Raw genomic sequence first — 22,601 nt, forward strand, 5'->3', positions numbered from 1 at the left:
TGTGTGTGTGTGTGTGTGTGTGTGTGTGTGTGTGTGTGTGTGTGTGTGTGTGTGTGTGTGTGTGTGTGTGTGTGCGCGTGCGGTTTGTCCGTGTGTGATTATATGTGTATGGTGTTTCCTCTGTGTGTGTGTATTATAAGTCGTGGCTTAGTGTTTATGTTTTTTTTTCCTGTTTGTGTGTGCGTGTGTGTGTGTGTGTGTGTATAATCATCCTCTGTCTGTGTGTTCGTGTGTGATTTTCCTGTGTGTGTGTGTGTGTGTGTGTGCATTAATCACCTGTATGTGTATGTGTTTACTCCATATGTTTGGCATAATATTAGATAGGACTTATAGAGAGACTTATGCGTTGCTTTGGCCAATTAGGGCTTTACGAGGGGGGCCTGCCCGTTATTCCGACACCTCATTGTTCCAACGTCTCAATGGTCCGAAATATTTCCCATTAGATCGACATACCACTATGCCGACGGTTCAATATGCCGAATAGGCCTACATATAAAGAGTTTTATACCTTGCTCGTGCTCTTTTGTCACTTTGCTCTCCAATATTCATCGTGGACGTGATATGTAGGCCTTAGGTTGTATTTTGGTGCTTAGGGTGAGAGAGAGAGAGAGGTATACAACTCTTTATATGTAGGCCTATTCGGCATATTGAACCGTCGGCCTAATGCGCCTCTTGTTTGACTTATCGGACAAACGGCCCTTCGGAACAATGGGTTCCGTTTTCGTAACATTGAACCGTCGGCATAGTATGTCGATCTAATGGGAAATATTTCTGACCATTGAGACGTCGGAACAATGAGGCGTCGGAATTACGGCATGGCACCTTACGAGGTTCATTACCTCTTCCCATCCTGTCGGGAGCACATCTAAGCACTACTGCCTACACTCAGCTAACAGAGTCACTCTCACTCCCCTTACAGGTCATAAAACAACATGGCCGCCTCTGAACACGGTGAGAAACCATGTTCAGAGGATAAAGGAAACATATGCAATAAGAGTGAAACCGTGTTCGTAAATTAAAAAGACCAAAACAAAACTGTCTAAACTTAATTAATAACTTGTGTTTTGTAATTTCCTTTTTTCTACTGTTATGTTTTGCTCATTTGGATCCCCAACATAGGTGGATTGTTATTGGGTGACTTGTGATGCCACAAATTGTGCCTCAATTGCCCACTCCCAACATGTCTTGTCTGCGGATCAGTTCTGTACACAAGGTTTGCTGTCTGCATATAGCGTGTGAACTTCATCAACTGGAAACATCTAGCAATTTACTCCCCCCTCCCCCCTCCCCCCTCCCCCACCCCTACTCCTCACTTCCAACTCTGAAATCTGGCAATTACATACGCAATTATCAAGGGGGCTTTTGTTGCTCACACTGCTCCCCTCCACATCTTCAAAGCAGACATGCTGGCAGTGATTGTGTCTTAGCGACTTCAGAAGATTATGTGTGGTTTTCACAGACGGCTACGATGTGACTTTGTGTGTGTGTGTGTGTGTGTGTGTGTGTGTGTGTGTGTGTGTGTGCATGTGTATGTGTGTGTTTCTAAGTGCGGTAGGGTGAAAGGAATGATGGAAAAACAATCCAGATAAAATATAAATCGACTCAAATATCAGATAACATACTAATTAAATCAACCACACAAAAATTCAAGATAGCAATTAAATTATGTTAAAACAAAATTGAAATATCAACATCAAATAAAAGAAAAAGTGTGTGTAGTTACCGCGGGGCCGACGGGGCCCCTCTCGCCCTTCTGACACGCGCACTGACTTTTGGCGACCGGACACTTGAAAGGGTAGGGAGACACGAGAGGGACAAAGTTAGCATCGGAAGCCCTGACCCTACGGGTGGTGGATCAAAGCGTGCGGGAGAGCGGAGACACTTACCCCGTCCTCGGCCAGCTGGGTCTGGAAAAGAGAGAAACACAAAAGAAGAGTCAGAGTTAAGATCGGCCGTCAGACATGAAGGCTCGTCTCACAGCGACGCCAGAGCGATAACCAGATGGCTAGACTCAGAGATGGCCTGTGCCGCCATTTCTGTCCTGTTTTAGTGGTCTTGCACGCAGCGGCCACCGCTGTCGCCGTGGCAATGTAACCGTTCGATGTGTTGTTCGTTTTTAAGCGGGAAACATACTCAAAACAAACGTCTCACTTTGAGATGTTTGACTCACGGCGTTACATTCCGACACCACGCCTTTATTTTGTCACAACCATAACAAGAAAAAACACAGCGAAACAATGCAGTAGACAATATATATAAACGCTAACAACCATAAACAATTCAGAACCTCCACACACACTGCCCCCCCCCCCCCTCAGTCTCTCTCCCTTCCAGCAGACACTGAAACCACTTCAGATTATCCATGTTTAATGTCTCTGTTCATACCGCTCGCCCTTCTTTTGTCTACGGACATGAAAGCCGTCATCGTCGTCTCCCCCAGAAGAAGATGCAATAACAGAAGAATTCCATCCCCGGGCCGGCCAAACACAAAACACATGGAGGACGACCAGCCATAGAGGAATGGTCCCTCAAAAACGTTGAACATTTCCTCCGACCGGGGGATGGCCTGTCAGTCTGTCTCCACCAGAGGTCTGTAGGTTCTCTCTGTGGAGACGCCGTGGAAACTCTCAGGAAACACTCGATACAAGTTAGGCTACCAGGGGCCTCTTTAGGCAGACGAGACGAGATCTTATGCCGGCCGGGGGCCCCCCTCAGCACGTACACAGACGTATGGCTTTGATGACGTGCGTTCGATGCTCGCGTGAGATTGCCAGAAGAACACAGCGAAAGGGGGTGTGTGATGAGGGAGTCCAGCGAGTTGAAAGCGGTATTTCAACCTTGTTGCGTATTTGGCATTTTAATATCCAGCTCACACAGCTTGAAACACTGTCTGCTCTGACTAGCAAGACTTTAGCGAGACACTTTCATTCAGATGAACGTCTCACTGTGGGTGAAGTTAGGTGGTTGGACATTGGTTTCAAACCCAGATCCCATCAGCTGGGGGCAACACCTGTGGACTATTGTGCATTCACACCTGCAAAAAGCATGAAAGGCAAGATGTTTTTACCCCCCATTCACTTGCTCTGAGCCGGATGCAAACCTTAAAATAAGGCGCTCCAAGACCGAACATGGATAGCTCCTGGCCTCATCAACAGGGGTGTGTTAGTGTTGGGAGGATGGTGCATTATCTCATCCTGTCTGGTTGCTAATGATCCGATTGCTAAACGGCTGTGAACGTAAATGTGCAGAAGCACTCGCCCAAATATGCAAAATAAATAAAATAATTGCTTAACCTTCTTCGGTGGATCTCAAATCGAGGTATGTTTTATCCTAACAGCCTGTGCCAACAGGGAGCCGCGGTAAGGGATTATTGAACTATGTGTCGTGCATGTCCGGTCTTGCCTGGTTCATTTAAGCTCACCCCCTCCCCTACTGTACCAAATAAACGACAGGATTTTTTCTGTAACCCGGAGCAGATGTTTCCGTCTGGGTGCATCTCATACCCGCCGGCCTGGGATTTTATTTACATTTCCTGCCCTGACTTTATGGTACACCTACAAGCGGCAATGTTTTATGGTGCATGTGGATATCTGTCTGTGTGAAAGTCTGCGTGTGTGTCGGTGTGAAAGTGTGTGGCTCAAACCGGTGTCAGCTGACGTCACCAAATTCCATTCCACCAATCGAAACCTGGCTTTCGTTTGGACTTTTTTGACGTTTTTTGTGGTAGTGGTGGTCGAGGAGGAGAAGGCTGAGGTTGAAGGGGAGGAGAAGGAGGGAGGAGAGGGGGAGGAGGGGAGGATGAGGAGGTAGAATGTGAGGAAGAAAAGGGGGAATAGGGTAGGTGTATAGGTGAAGTAGTGTAGGTGAATGTGGATGAGCTGGAGGAGGCCAAGGGAGGCTACCAAAGCATCATCAGATGTTTCTGCTAGGCTCAAACCGGTGTCAGCTGACGTCACCACATGCTATACCACCAATCGAAGCCTGGCTTTCGTTTTTGACTCGTTTTCCTACTCACAATCTCCTTGACCACCTTGTCCACGATGCCGCGGTCCTGCAGGTTGTGGAGGTAGCGCGCGGCGGGCGAGCTGGCAATCTGCCGCAGCATGCCCACGTTCGACACCTCGTTGGCTTGCGGCGTGATACCGATCGTGAAGAAGCGCACACCCTGGTTCTTGGCGTCCGCCACCGCCGCCAGGATGTCCGGGTTGCGGGGGTGGGAGTTGCCGTCGTACAGCAGGATGGCCACCTTGATGCTGGCCACCGGCGACTCCTCCAGGTAGAGCCGCGTCAGGTTGGTGATGGCGTACGTGGCGTAGGTGCCGTGGCCGATGTACACGATCGGGGCGATGCGCGCCTTGAAGTCCTGCACGCCGCGCCACTGCGCGAAGGTCTGCTCAACGATCACGTGGCTGCTGTACTGCAGCAGGGCGGCCCTCGAGGACACGCCGCGGCCCGACGCCAGCCGCACGCCCTGCAGCCGCTCAGCCACATCGGTGGCCAGCCGCTTCTCCTGAGCGTGGTGCTCCTTGGCGCTCTCCGAGCTGTCTACCAGGAAGGCCACCTCCACGCCGCAGTCCTCGCCGCCGAGCACTGTTGGGAGGGAGGGGGAGGAAGGGAGGACGGGGGAGGAGGAGTGGGGGTTGGCGGAGAAGGAGGAGGAGGGAGGGGGGAAGATAGAGGATGACAGGAGATGAGGAAGAGGACACAGGAGAGGAACAATATGATGAAGATGGTGAAGAAGGAGAGGAGGATGAAGAGATAAAGAGGAGGATGAAGAGGAGGGAGGAAGACCACATGAAGAGGAGGAGGAAGCGGAGACACAAGAGGCGGACAATGAGGGAGTGCATGATGAAGGCGAGGTTAAGGAGTAAAAGATGGAGGATGAGGAGGAAGGAGAGGAACAGGTGAGCAAGTGCGGGATAGGCACACACCGCCACACACATTGTCTGCACATCATTGGGTACGTTTTTTTATTTTTTAAATGGCATGAATAATTCATTCAGGTTGGATCCGAGACCTGAACCCGGACCTGCCTTGGAGTCCTTGTAGCTTGGAGACACATTTCATTCACTTCAACCCTTTGAACCTCGGTCTTGGTTCATGACCATCTACTCAGAACAAAGAGGACCTATCGTGTATTTCCTGTCACAGCTGGAAACTTCCAATGATCTGCTGCTACACACATTGTCTGGGATCAAGACTACAAAGACCAACATGCATGTGATTTGTTTTTTTGGTTTCATCGCTGGATAGCCAGGAGGCATTTTAAAAGCAGGAAATGACCTGTGCATATTTCCTCTCCAGGAGGGTTAAGACTTTTGTTTGAACTTTGAACCTCCCATGGAAGAATAAAGTATTTGGATCCAGTACTTACTTCAGAGTATTTAAGTGTTTTTTTTCTTTTGGATGATGTATTTATCAATTGCTAGGTTTGACCCTATTTTAATTAAGGGATCGCTCCACACGTCCATGAATCAAGCCAAACTTTCCACTTCTAAAAAGTGTCTGACAAGGTCTGTTGGGCAGGGCATCAATCACATTTATCTACAGGTGGAAGACATTTTCCATCGACAGAATGTGCCCAAGGATACAGAATCCCAGAGGGATTAACACATTTGGGGGTCACCAGGAATTTAATGGTTATGACAAGAGATAGATGGTTCTGGAAAAAACCCTACAGCCACGATGAACTCAAGTCCAAGGAACCCACCATCTGGGGAGGAGTCACTTTACACACTTGAAGATAAAAAGCAACCTTTTTTTTTGTTGGAATGTTCCACAACAAAACAGTGCATTACAGTCAGAACATAAACTTTGGATGCCAGTCTTGAAAAATGTGTCACCTGAGTTCACCCCCTCCCTGCCCCTAACCCCCTCCAACTTGACCTAGCAACAAGGTTTAATCAAAAGACTCACATTCTCCGTTTTGAGGGATAGCGTTGGCCGTGGGCAGTTTGACCCTTCCCCGGGTGGACACCACTATCTCCTCGCGCTCTTCATGGAACTCCTGCGCAACAAGCGTGCGCATTCCACACAGCAGAACCAACCACTTCAGTACAGGGAACATGACCTCCAACCGCCTGCTGAGAAAGAGAGAGAGCCAGGGAGGAGGAGAGGGGAAGGAGAATGAGGGGGAAAAGGGTGATGGAAAAGCATGTACGTCGGACGGACTCAGACAGAAGTTCCCGCAGCGTGCTTCAACAAGCACGACCGTTTTAAACTTCTCGTTTAACGCGCGCCGCATAACTCACCTGAGAGCGTTGCTGAGTCAGGGGTTCTTAGCGTGTTCTCCCCCACAAACGTCCAACTCCTTCCAAGCTTTGGAGTCTCCGGTTAGAGAACGTGAATGAATACAAATAAGAATGTCTCAAATAAATCGACAAAGAAAATACCCCAAACTATGTCAAAGGGGGTCCAGTTTTCTACATGAACTTCAGGACAGTTACTCCGAGTCCCTCCAGTAAGCTCCTGTTGCTCGTTTTTGAAGCTAATTCCCCCAGAGAGAACTTCACAAGCTACAGCAGTGGCGTGGTCCTGGACATTCCTGGTGCTCTCATGCTCCTCAAGGTCTCCTGCTGCTCGCTCCGACTTCACAACTTATTGCACATGGTCTGAGGTGCTCTCCATTCAGGACTGCCTGAGGTTGTGCTGAAGGCAGAACAGGAGCTGGTGCTGTTTCAAAGGGTGGAGGGGGGAGGCGGGGCACTAGGGTGGGCTGTGGGTGGGTGGCTGGGGTAAGGGTTGGGGTTTGAGGCGTGGGATGTCCTAGCCGTAGATTTTATGCAAATTTATCTTACTGTCCTGAATAGAACTGTTAGCCCCAAGCAGTGAAGCAATTTTATTTTCAGCGAGACCTTTTAAGATGACAAAGCTTTTTTCTCGTCTGTCTGATATGTGTTCCAAAGATAAAGTTAACCTGGCAGGTATGCCGACAACATTCTTTGATTCATTTGTTATTTTTGTTATTCTTTGTTCATTATTTTCAAGTACTTACATTTGACTGCATCAGACAATATAGTCATTTATAACAAAAGATAGACAAAAATAGGTTGGAAGCTTCAATCATGCACTTGCGTGTAAGGAAACACAAGGTAGTGATTTCCTTGTTTAATCGACCCATTTTTGCTGCATGTCTGCAGTTTTTTGGCAGTCAAGTCAAGTAACAAGGTATGTTGACCCAATTTATCAAGGGTAGCTGTCACTGTATCTTCCAACAGCTCAAATGAAATGGTTTTCATAACAATAGTTATGAACAAGAGAGTTTTTTGGGTGTTTTTAAAACCCCATTAAATGGACGTAGCTAGCTATGGAAAGTTTAGTGCCATCAGCTGTCTACTGCCCTACACTGATGGGCAGTCAATTTAAGACCTTCGCTCTGAAACAAACACACTGTGAGAAAAAGTGTGCTGAGTAGCATCTTGTCAAATGTTGGAATGTGGTTGGCATTTTCATGGTCTGTCTGTTTCCTTGTCTTGTTTTGATGTGTTACCTGTTTTACTTTGGTATCAGTCTTGTTTCTCCCCATGTCAGGTTTCCCTCCTGTGTGATTACTGCTCCCTTCCCAATGTGTCTCAGCTGTTACTCGTTGCGTGCCCTGTGTGTGTTTGGTATTTAAGCCCTTGTCTTTCCTTTGTTCCTTGTCGGATCATTTTAGTTTGTGGTGAGTTCTGTCCTGTGTGTTACCTGTGTTACCCGCGTCACCCGTGTGTCTTGCCTTTTTGAGTTAATAAATTATCCTTTACTCGAACTGTCTGCGTTTGGGTCCTACCTGCCTGCCTGCCACCCGCTAACCGTGACAGGCATTCAGTAGCTGACATCTGTATGTCCTGCTTTGAATACTACAGCAGAGAGGACCAGAATAGAGTGGAACAATACCGCCAAAGTAAATTGTAATACCATTTCATGCAATAATGGCTCAATCTATGACATGATTCCTGACAGAAATAAAAGTTGTGGTTGAAGTTGAAATTCTTGTACACTCACGTTCATCAGGGAAAACTTGACCTGATGCCCTTACAACATTGTTTTTGTTTGTGAGTTATTTGAGTTATATGTGAGTTACTGTGCTTCACAATGGCCGTTTGGCCTTTTGTACTCATTCCACTCTCTGACGCGACGCTCAGGGCATCGCTGAACCATCCCTCAGAAAGTGCTGTCTCCGACCACAGACAACAAAAACCTCTGCCTTTTTTTTTGACAGAGCCGCAACTGTTTTAACAACGCAAACACATTCCAGGACTAATCCCTGACCACGTTTGTCTGAAGACTCTGAAGTCATCGAATATTCGGTTAAAAGAAGGCCCACATTTAGAAAATACAACTCAGCCCCAAGCGTAATTAAACACATGCAGCCTCAACGCTGCGCATATTTACATGTAATTCCTGAATCGCCCAAGGGCGCAATTTATCCTGCCCTAAATAATGCGTGAAGAGGATACATCGGCCTGGACCCATTTGTGAAAACAAAAACAAATGAAAGGAATTAATAGATTAGGACTTTTAAAGCATTGTCAGTGCTCTGCTATAGAAGCAGTGGCCAGCATGGTGGTGCAAGCGTTCCCAGGGGGACACAAGGGCACATTCAAGGGTACCTGTGCATACGTGATCGAGGTACACTTTCCCCGTTTTTGTGGGCCAAGGGCAGAGTACTTATTTTCATATGCCAGGCTCATGCGAAATAGTGACGCCTCTTATTTCCCCAGGATAACTGAAGAGTAAAAACGGCAGGAGAAAACACACACACACACATACACACAAACAAACAAACACACACACATGCACTAACTCACACAGACACACAGACACACAGATACACACACACACAAACACACAAACACACACATATATAATATAAGTACACACAATTTACAAAACACACACACACACACGCACACACACACACACCCATGCACGCATAAACAAACACATTCAAACACCACGCATATGCACCCAGGCACCCAGGCACACTCACTCACACACACACACACACACACACACACACACACACACACACACACACACACACACACACACACACACACACACACACACACACACACACACACACACACACAATAATAAGTGATTCTACAAGTTTAACAAGACAATACAAGTTATATAAATACAGGCTCTGGTATTAACAACCTCAAAGACACCTAAATGTATGATGTCATCGCGTGCCTCCGCATGGTATTTTCCTATTCTGGCGCTCGCATACCTGGGAACTATTTCTATAGCAATACTCCTTTATTTGTCTTACTTTGTCCCAACATGTCTTTTTTTTTGTTGCCTAGACCGAGAGAGGCTAATAATAACATTGCAGCGCTCGGTGAAATCAGAATGATTCATTAAACAAACACAAGTCTGCGTTCCTCTGCGACACTATCACATCAGCAGCAGCTTATAGAGATACGATTTAGGAATTAAAAAGAAAGGTGCATTTGTTAAACTTTCCTATGAATTTCCTTCATGTATTTTTTTTTTTTTAGAAAGATGAAAGTAAACTGCCAATCATGGACCATCAGCCTTTTCTTTGAAGAGGCTCCTGCTCGATAATGGAAACAATTAGGGGAAATGTTCCGTTGGAAAATCACTGGAGTAATATCAAACAGACATGCTATAGGGGTTGAGTTCTTAAATAACTGACAATTTGCAGTGATCCGGGATCTTTAAAGGCATGTAAATATGGTATTTGTTTCTGAAATGTACGCCTATAGCAAGAATTGGCAGGCATAGGCCTTGTGTTATGTCGTACAATTTAACGTGAGTCTTCTTAAAGGTCCCATGGCATGCTACTTTATGGATGCGTTAGTTTTGATTTTATTGGGCCCATAACACCGTATTTGAAGACGTTCCCGAAATTCAGCCGTGTTGCAGAATTACAGCCACTGTGAGCCAGTCGCACATCGAGCTTTCCACCAAACGTGCCGGTTCGGTGTCTGTAGCTTTAAAGCAAATGAGGAGGAGATAGGCGGGTCAAGGAGGAGGGTGGGGATGGGGCCCTGAGCCCTGAGCAGGGAATCACGTTGCGCGCAGGCTGTAAATAAACCACTGTGCGTGAAGATGTCCGTCAGAGTGACTTTCACATCATTGTTCTTAGATACTCCCTCTGTTTGCTGATTGGATGCACATAATTTGGACGGAGAAAACCCACTAACATACCGCAGACCCAGACGTAGTACTGAAGGGAAATTAAAATTGAGCAGAAGTAATTAGGCGGGCGGAGCCGGGCTAGTGCTCCGGCGGGAGTCCTGGAGCTCTTTATCTAAATAATATCATATTTTACATAGATATCTATATCATATCATATATTTTATCACGGCGAAAAGCTGTGTGCGCCTCCAGACGATATTATGAATCTCAAACGACTGCGTCGGGTTCTCCGACGTCTCTCGTCCTTCCACTTGCACATCAATCTGAAGTAGACTGAACCGTAGGGTACGCTGCCCACTGCCCGCCGCCCGCTGCCGGCTGCCCGCTGCCGGGCGGTGATGCCTTGTGGTGGTGGTGCCTCGCGGCAGCGGGCAGCAGGCAGCATGTCGCAGTATCTATGTATTATATGATATTATTAAGATATAGAGCTCCACGACTGTAACGCAAGTGTTGTACACTTCTTTGTTATTTGGATAAACATTCTGCTGTTGGTGTTATGACGCATAACACGTCGGACTCTCGTCTCTGGTATTTCCACAACGAGACTCCTAGTGGGGGTTATCTCAGCCATGGTTGAGAAGGAATTGGGGGAAAAGGAACTTTGGCTTTGACTCCCTGAAGTACATGAAAATATAATACATATTATCACGGCCAAAAGCTGTGTGCGCCTCCAGACTATATTATGAATCACAAACGACTGCTTGGGGTTCTCCAACGTCTCTGGTTCTTCCACTTCCACATCAATCTGAATTAGACTGAACTGTGCGCTACCCGCTGCCGGCTGCCCGCTGCTCGCTGCCGGCTGCCGGCTGCTCGCTGCCGGCTGCCCGCTGCAGGACGGTGGTGCTTCGCGGCGGTGGTGCCTCGCAGCAGCGGGCGGCGGGCAGCATGACGCAGTTCATGTACTTCAGGGAGTCAAAGCCAAAGTTCCTTTCCCCCCAATTCCTTCTCAACCATGGCTGAGATAACCCCAACTACAGTCTCGTTGTGTACATACCAGACTAGTCAAAGAACCGACGTCCGCCATAACACCAACAGCAGAACGGTTATCCAAATAACAAAAAAGTGTACAACACTTGCGTTACAGTGTGTGTAATCACACACACACACATGTGGTGCACGCACGTTCATAGCTCATTGTCTCATCAAATTCTCTGGGCGGGCAAGGCAGAGAAAGGAGAGGTAACTTGGCCCCTTATGACGACATATGGGGCCACACACCAAATCAGCGCGCTTGAACTTCCATTTTTTCAAAGGCGAGCAGGATACTGCTCGTTTTACACCGAACGCAAGTTTTAGCTACTGGGGGATGATAAGCAGTCTAGGGGAACTCATATTAATGTTAGAAAACCTCATGAGATTTTCATGCCATGGGACGTTTAAATAGTATACTTCCTGGGGGGGGGGAGTATTACTGCCAATTTATGGAAGAAAGTTTTTTTCCTCACATGAGAAGCCCTAAACCCCTGATTACATCAAGATGTAAACTATAAAACTGTCATCGACATAAAAATCTATCAACATCAGAATAGCTATAAGTTCATTTGGATAATATGAGTCTAAGGCTAATTGATTGGCTGAGTCAATGGCAACAAAAATCACAACATCTTTTTGATGGAAAAACGAGCCAACATTGAAACACATGTAAAACCCTCCCAGCGGCAGGACTGACCTTTCGCCTTTCTGTTCTCAAGACTGGAAGGAAGTTCCCAGCATAGATTTGCTCGAGCAAACATTTCCATTACGTTCATTCCATTTTTCTGATATGTATGATGTGTCTTTACATGCCGATACAGACGAATGAATAAGATTATGTTTATCCAGAGAGATGTCTGCGAGCAGACAGTGATGAACGATGGTGTTAGTTCAATAGCCTAGTGTTTTCTTTAGTGTTTTTTTATTGTCAGGGATTTTAGGGATTATTTTTAACGCATCATAGAGTTAATGAAGATACAGGTCGTTAAAGAGCAGGAAGAGGTTGGGCATATTGGACCCTTGCAGACTGCAGGAACTGTGAAATATGCAGAATTTGGCTTGGAGTCGCACACACCCACTTTCGCGCAGACATCTATATTGTGTAAAGGTTCAAATGAATGCCCATGAAGGCCTAATCATACCTCGGCTTCTTCAAAAAGGTATTCGTGTGGCGTGGGTCTATATCACAAAGGAGCCCCTGATTACACCGTTCAAAATGAATGGCATTAACCGCGCTACCGCTCTGCTCTCTAGTGGGAATACGTTAACATTACACCAGAAAATGCCAGACACCATGTATTTAAATGTCCTCTAAAGTTGGTGCCTATGGTGTCATACTTAACTTGTAAACGAAACAGCCCACGTCTCATTCTAATATTGTGAAACTGCCAACTAAAGTCACGTCTTTTTTAAGACAGGTGGACAGACTGGGGTCGTAGGTTGAGGGCAGGAACAGGGGCAGGGGCAGGACCACAACGACCACAACGTCCCAGCCATATTGGAGAGGTATGTGGGGGCTGGGGTTTTTCTTGATAAAAAGCTCTGTAACTTTGACATTTCTGATAGGATTTACATTTAATCATTATAATTGGTATATCTATATCGAATATCTTAAAATAGAAGTATAGGCCGATCTATACATCTATCTATATTTATAATTATTTTTTTAACAAAAACGATTTAAAGTCGGCAAGAATACATAACAAAAGTAAGCAACTAAGGAAAGTAAATTTTAAGGTGCTTTTTATCTAGAAAAATGCAGTCCTCACGTACATGTTCGTTTACACGTTTACAGGCCAACCTTGGCCTCCCCAATACGGCGGCGACGTTGACGTACATCCAAAGGCCAACGCTGCGTCTACGTCCGCACGTCAGGGAAGAGCAGCGTCAACTGCCACACTCCCGGATGATGTGCGCATGTGCAAAGCAGGGACTTTACGCGGCGCCTGCGCACTGCGGTTCATTATAAAGGCACTAGCTGTCTCCGTCTCTTTCCACCTTCAACCATCGTGAACATGTTGGGTGCTGTGGGACGCTGCTGTACCGGGGCTCTGCAGGCGCTCAAGCCTGGCCTCCAGCCACTCAAATCTCTCGTCGGATCCCCGGCAGTCCTCTCACGTAAGCCCCCCCCCCTCTACTAGCATGCACGGAGAATTTCGAAGGAGTTTAAAACCAAAGAGCGAACCAGTCAGGACGGCGGCTAGGCTAACTAGTGCTAGCCTTCAGTGAGGGTGGGCGGATCAGGCCGCGGTGTTAAAACATAAAATAATCCGTGTAACTCGGTCGTTTCTCCTTGAGGAAGGTGAAGCCTGGGTTCCATGTTGTCTCATGGATATATACTGCTAGATGTCTTAAGTCTGGGCGTTTTTGTCATTGTGTGAGCGCCGATGACCTTTATGTGTCACTACATGCTTACGAAGCTAATCCGTTAGCATGTGTTCAACTGTCTACACTATTCAAGTCATGGATGGCAGGCATTGATCTATTTATGATTACAAAAAACACGTAGGCTTGCAGCATTTGTAAAGAAAATGTCATTGCTCTCTGCGTTGACTTTGAGCAGAAGGTGAGCCAGACCGGTGCTATTTTAAGTGACCATGAGTATTCTTGTGTGGAGGTCACGTCCCATGGTCCACTGTCAATCCCTATGAAGTGTGCATTGAAGTTCCCCGATGATCGCATGTTTTGGTCAGCGGTGGATCGCCAATTGCGGATAACCTTTGCACATAGGGAACATGGGCGGAGGACAACCTCCTTGACATTGGGGGAACCTAATGCTTGAGCTGTCAAACTTGACCAGGCTTACGGGAACTAATCATCCCAGATGAGAAAATAGGTTGACAAGTTACAGGACTGTAATACGACTTCATAAATGAGAACTCTGTAAAACTACAATTGATGTGTTCACCCACGCCTTAGATATTGTGTTGAGCCCTGCCATCGTCGCCCTAATTCATCTTTTAGGTCTATTCTGACCGTTTTTCTATAAAGTCTCTTGACAAGCAGTCTTCTCCAATACCCATGGGTTACTAATGCTCTGAAATGTCCTTCTTGTTGAAGTTAAATTTCCAGTAATTTCTGTTTCCTCCCGACAGGCAGAGACTATGTGTCGCCTGCCGCTGCCGCTGTCGTCGCCCATGGCCGCATCGTGGCCGTCATCGGTGCCGTTGTGGACGTTCAGTTCGACGAGGGCCTCCCTCCCATCCTCAACGCCCTGGAGGTAGCCGGGCGTGAGTCTAGGCTAGTCCTGGAGGTGGCCCAGCATCTCGGTAAACACCCCCCTGCTCACTGTGTACACCTCTAGGTCATGTTTGGGGATGTGACGCTGTATGTATATTAGGGCTTTGACTTCGAACTTCGTGATTCGAATATAATTCGAATATCAAAAAAAATAAAAATAATTCGAACGAATATTAGGCAGCCCTTAATATTCGAACCTGTTATGGGCAGGCCAAGAGGGAGAGACGTCGGAGAACCCATGCAGTCTATTCATAATATTGTAATGACCACGGAAGAGGCAGTGAATGAAGTATTGATTAGACAGCGATTTATTAGAAACATAATAAACAGTTGGAACACGCAAGACCGGTAACCATAGCAACGCCGGTAAACAAACCTCGCAAAGCCCAATCAAGGGCCGAATCCGAATACTCATACTTATAGTATGCATTTTGTAGTACGCCACAAATATAGCGCGTCCGAATGCTCAGTGTGCATTGTGTAGCACGGAAAACGTTTCCGAATGCGTACTACCGCCACAGTATACAACGGTAGGTCACTACGTTACCAGACTACGGGTGTGGTAACGAACGAAGAAGAGATGGCTGACCCGACACTACCAACAGCGGCTTAGAAAGACGTCATAGAAAGCGGCGAAAAAAAGAGACATTAAAAAGAGTAAAAAAGTAAAGTAAGTAATTAAGTAAAAATACATTTTTAATTTAATAGCAACGATGACAAGATGGAAAACAGGTAACTTATCAAGGTAATTTTGCCGGCATCTGAGGGGAGACACGTCATCTCCAAACATCCGGTGGAGTTACGGCGGTGTTCGGAAGAGTTCAGAGGCGTTCTACGCATAGCTGTAGACCGTTCTAGGCGTTCTACGCATAGCTGTAGACCGTACTACAAGTGTAGTACGGTCAAGTAGTAGACACTGAACATAAATAGTATGTACTAAGTACTCGGATTCAGCCCAGGTATTACTGAAGGCATTTAATGGTCAAAATATTATTAATAAATATTCGGATATATTCGAATACTAATATTAATAAACAAACGAACTTCGAATATGATTTTTGGCCAAAAGTCAAAGCTCTAATGTATATAGCCTGACGCACAAGATGGTTTGTGACACTGTTGCTAGGGCCAGGCACTTTCAAAGAAATACGTGCCAGGTGTTTGGATGAACTAGCGGTCTATCACCCATCATGCAGTTCCTCCTTTTGAAAGTATAAAACCGAATCTGTAAAGTCCTTTTTTAAAGTTCACCTTCTAGAGAGAACAGTCTTACCGGCAAAGTAACTGTTTTTAATGTGCAACCCCGACTCAGTTCTACCTGACAAATAAATCAAATATATCCTGTGTTTATTGGTCTGTTAATAATGCTGTGATTTCTCCAGGTGAGAACACTGTGCGTACCATCGCCATGGACGGTACCGAGGGTCTGGTCCGCGGCCAGAAGGTCCTGGACACCGGCGCCCCCATCAGGATCCCCGTGGGCCCCGAGACCCTCGGTCGCATCATGAACGTCATCGGCGAGCCCATCGACGAGAGGGGTCCCATCTCCACCAAGCAGTGAGTCTCAGGGGAATTTACGTTTGTCTCTGCCAGTGGTGGAAGAATCTACCGATGAATCAATTTACTTAATATGCACTGCATCATTATTATACATGTTTTTTTACCTGCCAAATCGTCATAGTTTATTTGTAGTTTAAACCAAAGGTTTGTTTGCTGATGTTTAGAGCATGGAGTTCAAAGGTTAACAATAGCCAGGAATCCCCTAAAATAAATTTTCATACAAGTGTGTATGCAAATGTATAGCAGCATTGCGCTACGGTGGTCTAATTAGCCGATGACTCAATTTCAGTGAGCACTACAGACAACCTCTTCTGCCCAATGGGCGAATGGCAAAGCACCCTACTCTAAAATGTGACAATAAGTGACCTGTTTTATTAACGTCTCCCGCAGGACTGCCCCCATCCACGCTGAGGCCCCAGAGTTCGTGGACATGAGTGTGGAGCAGGAGATCCTGGTGACGGGCATCAAGGTGGTGGACCTGCTCGCCCCCTACGCCAAGGGAGGCAAGATCGGTACGTGGTCTCTGGCTCATGTTGTCCCTTCCTTGACAATTGAAATCCCAAAACCATCTTTTAACTGAGTGGCCAGGTCTCTCTTGGAAAATAGTTTTAAGTCTGATTGAAAACTCAGACTTATCTGGTTAAATAAAAAATGTAATTGTGATAATGGGATGTTTGTGGTGGACCGCGACGGTGGGTTTGAATGGGGGAGGAAATGAAATCGAGGGCATGGGACGGCAAAGAGGGATCCTCGAGGACTGATTCGTAATTTTACCTCATTTATTTTCCCTCGACCTTCCAGGTCTGTTCGGCGGCGCCGGCGTGGGCAAGACCGTGTTGATCATGGAGCTGATCAACAACGTGGCCAAGGCCCACGGTGGTTACTCTGTGTTCGCCGGGGTGGGGGAGCGCACCCGCGAGGGAAACGACTTGTACCACGAGATGATCGAGTCCGGAGTCATCAACCTCAAGGACGACACCTCCAAGGTACACGCAGTGGGCAGGAACGCGTGAAGTCAGGGAAAACACAATACTACGGGTGTGTGTGGGCCACTCTGTGAATGCTTTTATTCTCGGTACGTAACACGTGTACATTCTTGGCTTAACTGCCCCTCCCCCTCATAGTCAGAAATGGAGCTGCTATATCTGGCAGTGTGCATGCCTTGGCTGAGCAATCGCATTACACTGTACCAGTTGGTATTGTGTAGCTCAATCGAAGCACGGCGTTCACACTGCCAGGGTTGGCGGTTCGATTCCAACGGGGACCGTCCATTGCAATAATGTATTCACACATGCGTGGATTATTGTTGTTTAATATTTATTGGGAGTTAGGCAATGTGTGCTTTTAATCAGCTTGAAGGAAAAATGGGGTTTAGTCAAATCCCCCATCACGGAACATGAAATCCTGAAGAGCAGGTCCTACTGCAATGAAAGTTGCAATTTGAATTATCAGCTAGCTTTCAATTGCCTGTATATAGCTCTAGTCAATGCTGATCGCTAGTGATTTATATGATGTTGTAAATAGCACCACATTAGGGCAGTAACGAATACACAAACTCAAGATTTGGTTTGTATCATGATTTTTTTTAACCGCGGTTCGATACATCCCAAGATTTCTTTAAATTTCAAAAGCATTTTATTACAACGCCTGAATAACAATTAACTGAATGTAACAAATAATTTGGTACACTGAACAGATTTGGGGGGGGGGGGACATGACCGTCTGATTCCAAATAACGAGGCATAGTGTTACGAGTAGCGTGTGTGCGCGAGAATGGCAGTGTGAGTGACGTCAGCACATCTTGCACACTGCGACTTCAACTGTCATTTCTAACCGTTGTCTCTGCCCTCCCCCCTGTCCTCCAGGTGGCGCTGGTGTACGGCCAGATGAACGAGCCCCCAGGCGCGCGTGCCCGTGTGGCCCTGACCGGCCTCAGCGTGGCGGAGTACTTCCGTGACCAGGAGGGTCAAGACGTGCTGCTCTTCATCGACAACATTTTCCGCTTCACGCAGGCCGGATCTGAGGTCGGTCCCCTTTAGGGATTCAGTTTGAATTGAGACAGGCAGAGCAATGGTTTACTCCATAGGTTCATTGTCATTATTGAGTCTTATTGTTCTTTCCCACAGTTTGGGTTTAAATATAGATCATATTGTAATCATGTTTTGAAGCACATATTGACGCAAACCATTGTTCTTTCCCACAGTTTGGGTTTAAATATAGATCATATTGTAATCATGTTTTGAAGCACATATTGACGCAAACCATTTTGTATGACAGTTTGCTTTACAAAAAAACTCATTACCAAAATATCTGCTATAAAAATTAACTGATAAACTGACTAAATAAGATGACCCACTTGGGGTGGTGCAAATTTAATATTTGGCTAGTTTGTTTGAGTCATAAATATCGAAATGGCACAGGAATGGATTTGGTTTCTGTCCTTCACGGCAGTAGGAACGAAAAATTAATTCTATAAATGTGTAATTATAAATTCACTTGTAATAAGACACTATAAACGAGGAAGTAGACGACCATTATGGCATGTTGAGAGTTTGATGTTGACCGCGGGTCCTCTCCTGTCCGCCCAGGTGTCCGCCCTGCTGGGTCGTATCCCCTCCGCTGTAGGCTACCAGCCCACCCTGGCCACCGACATGGGAACCATGCAGGAGAGAATCACCACCACCAAGAAGGGCTCCATCACATCTGTCCAGGTGAGGGGCTGTTCTGGGGCTTCCTGTCCTGTCCAGGGTGTTGTGGTGTTAACTGCAGCCCCACTTTGTAACATTTTTTGTCAATGAAAAAAAAAAAACGATTGATTATAAAGATGTAATGTCGTCATTTGTAAATGTAAGTCCCTAGGAGACTTTTGTTCTGAATACACCATCAAAATGAATGCCAGTTTTTAAATGGCATGACTTTCACAATTTATGTTGGGAAAATTATAATATAAAATCGTTTCATATTTGTGAGAGGCTCGACTGCAACCTAAAATCAGTTGGTGCGATCCTACAATTCCAACGTTGGTTAAGATGGATAATGTAGTGCAATATCCTAAACTTGAGTCCAAGCTGGCGCTATGTCTCCAACATTGATTGAAGCATGGTTGAGACCCGGTCATGTGCCTTAATAAATGTTTTCACCCACAAGGAAGACTTTATTGTATTTTAAAGAGGAAAAACATGTTAACGTCTTTGCTTCCAGGCCATCTATGTGCCCGCTGACGATCTGACTGATCCCGCGCCCGCCACCACCTTCGCCCATCTTGACGCCACCACCGTGCTGTCTCGTGCCATTGCTGAGCTGGGTATCTACCCCGCCGTGGACCCCCTTGATTCCACCTCCCGTATCATGGACCCCAACATTGTGGGCTCTGAGCACTACGACGTCGCCCGTGGTGTGCAGAAGATCCTCCAGGTGCGTTTACCCATCATGCCTGGCAGTAGGCCTGTTCACAATGCACTAAATGCCCGCATTGTGGTTCTACAAAACCTTTTTTGTGACTTTAAACCAAATCAGACGTTTTGATGAATTGGTTAGTCACACTTTAATAATAATAATACATTTAATTTAGAGGCGCCTTTCAAGACACCCAAGGTCACCTTACAGAGCATATAGTCATCATAAATCGTTTAAAAAAAAAAAAAAGACATTGTGGAAAAAATAAATGAATAAATAATAATACTTTAGTACATGGGGTCAAACCTACCCGCTGGCTAATTCAGGTGACCTCAAGCCTAATAGTGAGCTAATTCAGGTGACCTCTGGCTAATTCAGGTGACCTCAAACCTACCGGCTAGCTAATTCAGGTGACCTCAAACCTAACCCATAGCTAATTCAGGTGCCCTCAAACCTACCGGCTAGCTAATTCAGGTGACCTCAAACCTACCCTCTAAGCTAATTCGGGTGACCTCAATCCTACCCTCTAAACTAATTTAGGGGACCTCAAACCTACCCTCTAGCTATGTCAAGTGACCTTAAACCTACCGGCTAGCTGACTCGGGGCACCTCAAACCTACCAGCTCGCTTATTCAGGTGACTTCAATCCCACTAGCGAGCTAATTTGGGTGACCTCAAACCTACCCTCTAGCTAATTTAAGGGGCCTCTAGCTAATTATATTGACCGAAAACCTAGTGGCTGGCTAATTGAGATGAAATGCATGCAGCATTTTTGAAAGACGCCAATTGGCATATTGTTTGGTCAGCTAATCAACAAAAACGCTATATTTTAGTCCAAACCTGCACCGCTGCTTGTTCACAAGCAGCGCTCTTAATAAATGACTGGCATGGAAGTCGCATTCAACATTTTGGCTTTCAAACCACACCCATTTTGACACTCAACATTTCTTCCTCCCCGTCTCCACGCCTCCTCAGGACTACAAGTCCCTGCAGGACATCATCGCCATCCTGGGAATGGATGAGCTGTCTGAGGAGGACAAGCTGACGGTGGCCCGTGCCCGCAAGATCCAGCGCTTCCTGTCCCAGCCCTTCCAGGTGGCCGAGGTCTTCACCGGCCACGCCGGCAAGCTGGTGCCCCTCAAGGAGACCATCAAGGGCTTCCAGAGCATCCTGCACGGTACGTAGCCGCCGTCTGCATGGCCACTGTTGGCAGTCGCTTTGCTGGGGGTAATGGTAGTAGTAGTGCTGAAGATGGGTTTAAAATAGCCAAAATGTGTGAGTAGCTGTCGCTACTTGGGTTATGAATACCATACATTTTTCATGTGACGTGTTCCAATACCCGTACTAGCCAAATTTTGAGTACGTAGTACGTTCCAATTCAGATCCGGCGAAAAGAAGTATACTTCAAGAACCCGGATGTCGTACTCAAACGGGCTAATCCTGAAGTGTGGATCGAAGGACACTTTCCGTACTCAACGGCAGCCATCTTAGCTACGTAGCGGAAGAGGCGGAGCCAGGCTGAGCCAAAGTCTGCGCATTTTCCACATAGCCTGCATTAATAGTCATTTTGTAGTTTTTATAGTTTTTATAGCTGCTGCTAGGCGTAAAGTGTTCACCGTTTAAAGCGGGATGTTTATTGCGGGGGAGGAGCCGCGGCGGCAGTCGTGATCGTAATTTCCGGTTAGTGCACCACAGAGTACTCGATTTGAAACGGCACTCGCATCTGAAAAATTAACGTACTCAGTGAGTACGGATAGTATACTACCTTTAACTATGCTCATGGAAGTACAGGTATTGGAACACTGCAATGGTCAGTGGGTGGTATGAACGAATATTCGATTAGCCATGGATCATCGGCAAGAAATCACTTAATATCTTAATTGCATAAAAACAACTGCCTACTAAGTAGTTCCATTTAAATTGTCTGTTGTGAAAAATTAAACTGTAATCAGACAATGCGGTTATATGCTATAGGCCCTAGAGTATCTGCTGTATAAAGGCTGGGACGAATTTTGAATTATAAATATGTACAATGCATAACGTTGGCTCATAGCTGAGTGGACCAGAATACCTCCCGTTGCCAAGTCGTAGCTAAGGTCCGTCCCAAAGCTTTTGAACTTTGAATTATGAACAATGTTTCCGTTGCATAAGAACCTTACGGGAAGGTAATTGTTCCAGGTATTAGTCAAACCCTCAGGCGTTACCAGGGAAACAAAGTTATGGCTTGTTAAAAACTTCATATTTGAATGGGAAAAAATGTTAACGGTCTAAATGTCAAAAATCGATTTTCACCCTCGGGAACATATAATAGAATATTCTGACCCATCCCTAGTTGCAACATTTCGTCACGCGGCCCCCTACTGACATCACTAGTGGGCTACCCAGGTGCCGTGCTACATGATCAACAAAACAGTTTTGCTAAGTCCACTGGGAATGGTAGTGGTTAAACATTGGCCCGCTTTAAGCTGCCATCGCTATCCTATCCAGAACACTGCAGCACTCCTCGTGTTCAACCTAACTAAATTCTCCCATGTGACATCCACCATGGTAGATTCATTTTTGGCCCTGGTTTGTAGCACCGTGCTAGACTTTCAACCAGGGTTAATTTTTTTCTGCAAGGAAATGTTTGCTTAATTTTGTGACATTCACATTTTACATGACAGTTAGTCAGAGCTTTTTCCAATAGTTTTCATACCCCTTGTTAAGCTTTTTATTGAATTTGTCCTCTCCTCGTTCCACAGGCGAGTACGACGCCCTCCCAGAGCAGGCCTTCTACATGGTGGGACCCATCGAGGAGGTGATCGAGAAGGCCGCCAGGCTGGCTGAGGAGCATGGTTCTTAATAATTCTCCAGACAATAGAACCGTTGTGGGGCGGGGGGATCGGAGTGTATGCAAGAATAGAGAGGATGGGGATACTCCTCAACTTGGAGCACTTGGGGAGGGGTCGGGGTTTATAAAACATCAATATGCATAAAATGTACCTGTCCTGTCATCCTGAAAAGTTATATTTAATGTTTCCAATGAATGGAAGATGGATTAAAGATCTGTCTTTACATAAAAGATACGTTCTGTATCAATTCGTTTTCTAGTTTTGTGTTGACCATGCTAGGATACAGTTGTTCCTAATGGGTGTGGATGTCTGCGTTCATGTTGACCACTAGATGGCAGCCATGTGTCAAGCTGTTGCTTCACTTCACGTACTGTCGCAAGTGTTGCAACTTGATGACCAGAAATGAAAATAAAAACGTAACGAAGAAGTGAGTTATGGCTCTCTGTG

The 22,601-nt window shown here is 46.1% G+C and overlaps 2 protein-coding genes across 3 annotated transcripts in view; one reads left to right on the top strand and one right to left on the bottom strand.

Annotated features, from left to right (window-relative positions):
- LOC115542159 (collagen alpha-1(XXVIII) chain) overlaps positions 1 to 6,675 on the bottom strand; it is a 56,035-nt gene extending 49,360 nt beyond the window's left edge. Inside the window, exons 1-5 of one of the 2 annotated variants that reach the window (XM_030354313.1) lie at positions 6,252 to 6,675; positions 5,917 to 6,080; positions 4,016 to 4,590; positions 1,887 to 1,907; positions 1,724 to 1,786 (exon numbers count right to left, since the gene is read on the bottom strand). In XM_030354313.1, the coding sequence (XP_030210173.1) occupies positions 1,724 to 1,786; positions 1,887 to 1,907; positions 4,016 to 4,590; positions 5,917 to 6,067 (810 nt within the window). In that variant the 5' untranslated portion in view covers positions 6,068 to 6,080; positions 6,252 to 6,675. Of the gene's footprint in view, positions 1 to 1,723; positions 1,787 to 1,886; positions 1,908 to 4,015; positions 4,591 to 5,916; positions 6,084 to 6,251 lie in introns of both variants that reach the window. The other variant, XM_030354312.1, reaches the window with a different exon arrangement.
- A 6,310-nt stretch (positions 6,676 to 12,985) lies between these two features.
- On the top strand, positions 12,986 to 22,585 carry LOC115541801 (ATP synthase subunit beta, mitochondrial). Its single transcript, XM_030353646.1, has 10 exons — positions 12,986 to 13,245; positions 14,223 to 14,396; positions 15,750 to 15,924; positions 16,318 to 16,439; positions 16,729 to 16,913; positions 17,793 to 17,951; positions 18,516 to 18,638; positions 19,129 to 19,341; positions 20,299 to 20,500; positions 22,065 to 22,585. Exons 1-10 carry the CDS (start codon positions 13,143 to 13,145, stop codon positions 22,163 to 22,165), a joined length of 1,557 nt encoding a protein of 518 aa, XP_030209506.1. The 5' UTR covers positions 12,986 to 13,142; the 3' UTR covers positions 22,166 to 22,585.
- The last annotated feature ends 16 nt before the right edge of the window (positions 22,586 to 22,601 follow it).

This window comes from Gadus morhua, chromosome 4 (assembly GCF_902167405.1).
Source record: "Gadus morhua chromosome 4, gadMor3.0, whole genome shotgun sequence".
Taxonomy (NCBI): domain Eukaryota; kingdom Metazoa; phylum Chordata; class Actinopteri; order Gadiformes; family Gadidae; genus Gadus; species Gadus morhua.

Coding starts and splice junctions, on each gene's coding strand:
- LOC115541801 (XM_030353646.1), top strand. CDS start 13,143: ATGTTGGGTGCTGTGGGACGCTGCTGTACCGGGGCTCTGCAGGCGCTC. Junction 15,925..16,317: donor GGTCCCATCTCCACCAAGCA/GTGAGTCTCAGG, acceptor CGTCTCCCGCAG/GACTGCCCCCATCCACGCTG. Junction 16,914..17,792: donor TCAAGGACGACACCTCCAAG/GTACACGCAGTG, acceptor CCTGTCCTCCAG/GTGGCGCTGGTGTACGGCCA.